Source organism: Octopus bimaculoides, chromosome 20, assembly GCF_001194135.2.
Source record: "Octopus bimaculoides isolate UCB-OBI-ISO-001 chromosome 20, ASM119413v2, whole genome shotgun sequence".
NCBI lineage: Eukaryota > Metazoa > Mollusca > Cephalopoda > Octopoda > Octopodidae > Octopus > Octopus bimaculoides.
The window spans coordinates 23,604,888-23,610,102 of record NC_069000.1 but is presented as its reverse complement, the minus strand read 5'-3'; the positions used below and the strand labels follow the sequence as shown (position 1 = coordinate 23,610,102).

Genomic DNA, 5,215 nt, shown 5'->3' with positions numbered 1-5,215 from the left:
ATAAAATACACCATTTCGAGCGTGGCCGTTTTCGTGCGGGTGACACGTAAAAGCACCCACTACACTCTCTGAGTGGTTGGCGTTAGGAAGGGCATCCAGCTGTAGAAATTCTGCCAAATTAAATTGGAGCCTGGTGTTGCCATCCGGTTTCACCAGTCCTCAGTCAAATCGTCCAACCCATGCTAGCATGGAAAGCGGACGTTAAACGATGATGATGATGATGATGATAATCTAGGTTTACATACGTAATAACTTGGTAATGTGTGAACTGTGTTGTTCCCCATTCACAGGCCACTGATTTTAAGTAAAGTGTTAAGCATCTGTAGTATGCAAATTGATAATCCTAATTCTCTGAATCTACTAGATTTAATGTGTATATAAATGGGTTGGCTACTTGTTTCTCTGGGATTGTTCACTTGATGTAGACACCCGATGAGACCCCAATAAAGGTAAAAAATCAATTAAGGTTGTTTGTCATTTATTTCAATCTATGGAGAAATAGCTGAATTTGACATATTTATTTGTATGTCCACCCTGTAGGTCTCTGTATTTTAGGCTTGGCTGAAAAGTTCATAGGATGACCATGAAGGGGTGATACTAGAGCTGTGAAATCATGCATGTATTAATTTCAGCCCTTATTATTAATAACTACATTGCTTTTTTCCAGTTAAACTGACATCTGACTGCTCAAAAAAGACTTCAAAAGTAACTAGGAGCAACTTCTCTTGAAAATGGACGAAATTTGGGATTGTGGTGTTATCATGTACTGACAGAAAAAGGGTTTAGTCCCCAAGGACATTCATGCTGACCTGGTTGCTACATTAGGGGATGATGTTCCAGCTTTATCAACAGTACAAAAATAGGCATCTGAATTTAGGAGGGGAAGTGTGAGTCTTGAGGATGACCCAATGACTGCATGTTCTGCATCTGCCACCACAAAGGAAAACATCCATTGCATTCACCACATGGTGATAGATGACAGGCAATTGACTATAAATTGAATAGCCAATGTTATTAGTATATCCAATGAGAGATTTGAAAATATTCTGCACAGTGAACTTGGCGTGGTGAAGATTTCTGCTTGGTAGGTGCCACATCTTCTGACACCTGATCAAAAGTGCATCAGGCTGATCACATCATGGCAAAATCTGACATTGAGGCAGATCCAGCTGGTTTCCTTGAACGTTTCCTAACCCAGGATAGGTGTTGGCTTCATCACTTTGAGCCAGAGACAAAGAGACAATCCATGCAGTGGAAATCACCTCTCCTCACCTGCTCCAAAGAAGGCGAAGGCTGTTTCATCTGTAGGCAAGGATGCAGAAGGCATTATTTTTACTGACAATCTTGAAAAGGGCCACACCATCAATGGAGAGTACCATGCCAACTTGCTGAGGCAGTTATGAAAGTCTATCAAGACCAAATACCCAAGTAAACTGACAAAAGGGGTCTTGTTTCATCAGGACAATGCTCCAGCACACAAGTCCTTGCTTTCAATTTCTCCTATGCATGATTGTGACTTTGAACTGGTTGATCACTATTCATATTCTGATTTGGCCCCATCTGACTATCTTCTGTTCTCTACCATGAAAAAACTATTGGTTGCAAACCAGTATCACAGTGATGATAACATTATATCTGCTGTTGATGACTTTCACCAATGGGATCCAAGCAGTGCAACACCGATGGAAGAAGTGTGTGGACTGCAAGGGGTCTATGTTGAAACATAAACCTCATTTGCTCACATTCCATGAGAGTATCTAGGTCAGCCTATGAACTTTTCAGCTGACCCTCATGTGTATATGTATATGTATGTATATGAGAAAGAGCGAGACTTAGATCAGTATTTTAATTTAAATAGACATTTATTATAATATTCAAATCTTATCCTTTCGAACTTTTTTGCAACATAATGACTTGTTTAAATTTTCACCAACTTGAAGGAATGACTAAAAACAGCAAAAATTATGCTTCTTAATTCTGCACTCTTATCAGTGTTGTTGTTTTATTGTCTTTTTGGTTATTTCTTCTCTTGAATGCAATGATTAACTGTAAAATGTCTCTGAATTTCTTTCTCATATAGATTGTTGAGTTGCTACCTCTGAGGTTCCTTCCACGAAATGAGAAAATCCAGATCATATTTGGCTTGCATCTTGTAATTTCATGCTGTTCTGTCAGTGACATCTGTCCAGATGATAGTAACCTAGTTAGTACAGTACCAAATGACCAAAAACTTTCTCTGCTTACCAACTGCACTGACTGCCTAAGCACTTTGATGAAGTCTTCAGAGAATGTTTCTATATACAACTATCTCAGACCAGAAGTTGTACTTAATTTTCTAGAAACTTCCTTAAGCAAAATTCAAGAACAGGTATGGATAGACAAGATAGGCAAGAGACTTATTGTCTTTTTGCTTTGGTTTATTTTTCAATAGTTAGAAATAAGACCAGTTACCTATTTGCAATGTAAAAAAAAAGGCATCAGAGGAGTGATGCATACCCTGTGCGCAGATAAATTGTTTTGCTTACCCATGCTTTTTAATTGAACTGAATTAAGCTTTGTAAGTGTTTGACTAAAAGAGGATTAGAAGCCTAAGAACAGTGAAATTAAGGAATCAACTTGTAAATAAACAAAACCCTTGAATCCATCACTGTACACACATGTACATGCACACACACACATACACACAGTCACATATCTATGTATGTATTTATTTATGTATGTATGCACCCACACATGTCTACATGCATAGGTACACCTTGATCTATACACACAAAGGAGGGTCAATTCATATGAAAAAGAAAGTGAACAAAATGAAATACTTATGGAAAATATTGCATAGCAACATCATTCAATGATGGCAGGTGAATCAAATGTACTGTTGTTCATTGTAGGACATAAATATATGACCACTTGCTTATCGAGAAATTTGTAAGTTCGATTAAAAAAAAAAAATTTTTTTTACGTATCCCCATTATAAGTATTTACGCTCCAGTGAAATTAAGAGATCAACTCGTAAATAAACAAAACCCTTGAATCCATCACTGTACACACATACACATGCACACAATAGCGTATTTATGTATGTTTGAAGATAATCAAACCAAATTTTCATCATTTCAAGTCACTCACCCAATGAGTATTTCTGCCAAATTTGGTGAAAATCCGTTCATCTGTTTTCCAGTAATTTTGCCAACACACAGACAAACAAAGATGTGTGATGACAATACCCTGCTTTTACTTACGCACACAGGATAATTAATAACTTGTGGCTGTGTGTCTAAGAACTTTACTTTTGAACCATATGGTTTAAAGTGTGTTTTTCACTTCATGGGCACTTTTTGTTGATGTTTTCTTCTATAGTTGTGGACTGACCATTGCTTTTAAGTGAAATTGGTCGGCAGAAACTATAAGAAAACTGTCATATAAGTATATTTATGTGTTTGTGTTTGCATGTGTGAGTGTGTTGGAGTTCCCCCTTGTCTCGACATTTGTGTGCTGATTGGAAATAAAGTCACCAGTCATACAAATAGTGACATTGGTCTTTATCTTTTACTTGTTTCAGTCATTCGACTGTGGCACTGCCATGAATTTTTAATCAAAAGAATCAACCCCAGTACTTATTATTTTTTAAGCCTAATACTTCTGTCAGTTTCTTTTCTAAACTGTGAAGTTGTGGGGATGTAAACACACCAACATTGGTTGTCACATGGAGGTGGGGCACACACATACACATGCGTGTGGCAGACTTCTTTCAGTTTCTGTCTACCAAATCCATTTGCAAGGTTTTGGTTAGCCTGAGGCTATAGCAGAAGACACTTGCCCAAAGTTCCACACAGTGGTACTAAACTGGAATCATGTGGTTAGGAAGTAAGTTTCTTATCACACAGCCACTTCACTTCCAGGAAAACATGTCTAGCATTGAGCTGTTCATTGTTTGAAGGAGAAGGGGAAAGATTACCTTACTTGGATACAAGTGATGATTAGTGCAGGAATAGCATCCGGCTGTAGAAAATCTGCCTCAGTAAGTTTCATCTGAACCATGCAAGCATAGAAAAGTAGACATTGAATGATGTTGATATTAGGAATTAATGACTAAAATTTCAATATAAATCACATTCATCATCATCATCGTTTAACGTCCGCTTTCCATGCTGGCATGGGTTGGATGATTTGACTGAGGACTGGTGAAACCAGATGGCTACACCAGGCTCCAATCTGATTTGGCAGAGTTTCTACAGCTGGATGCCCTTCCTGACGCCAACCACTCCGAGAGTGTAGTGGATGCTTTTATGTGCCTGAAGTGGAAGAGAGGAAAAAGCTCACTGATAGAACTTAAATCACATGACTAGTTGCTGGGCAGCCAGTTACATATTGCACTATTTGATGTAGACTTCTCTGAATATCATTATCGTCATTGTTTTACTGTCCACTTTCCCATGCTTGCATGAATCAGATGGAATTGTGGCACATTTCTACAACTTGATGCTCTTCCTGTCATCAGCACTCGCCTTTTTTCCAAGTAAGGTAATATTTCCCCACGACCAGACATGTTATCACAAACAATTGGGAATGAAGGACTCTGCTTGCATAATAGAGACAGTAACACACACACACACACCATGGGCCTTTTTCAGTTTCCATCTACTAAATCTCCTCACAAGCTTTTTGTAGGCCCAGGCCCATAGCAGAAGACAGTTGTCCAAGGGGGATTGAACCTGGAACCATGTCTGCACCTAATAGTGTATGATGATAATTTTGATGTCATTGTTATCAACTAAGTATCATTAATGTAATGGAGGATTAAATCTGTATTCTCTTATTTACTTGTTTTAGTCATTTGACTGTGGCCATGCTGGAGCACTACCTTGAAGGATCTTAGTCAAACAAATCAGCCCCAGGACTTATTTCTTTAAAGCCTAGTACATATTCTGTTCGTCTCTTTTGGCGAACCACTAAGTCACGGGGATGTAAACACTAACGTCAGTTGTCAAGCGGTGATGGGTGGGGGGAACAAACTCAAAGGCACACTCACACATACACACACACACACACACACACACGCTCACACACGCACACACGCACACACACACACACACACACATATATATATATATATATATGTATATATATACATACATATATATATATACATACATATATATGTATATATATACATACATATATATATATATATACATACATATATATATATATA

At 38.0% G+C, this 5,215-nt stretch overlaps 1 protein-coding gene across 1 annotated transcript in view; it reads left to right on the top strand.

The window, feature by feature from the left end:
* The window catches only part of LOC106879453 (unhealthy ribosome biogenesis protein 2 homolog), a 60,673-nt gene that overhangs the window by 33,150 nt on the left and 22,308 nt on the right, over nt 1-5,215 (top strand). Inside the window, exon 19 of the mRNA XM_014929012.1 lies at nt 2,081-2,368. Within this exon, the coding sequence (XP_014784498.1) occupies nt 2,081-2,368 (288 nt within the window). The remainder of the gene's footprint in view (nt 1-2,080; nt 2,369-5,215) is intronic.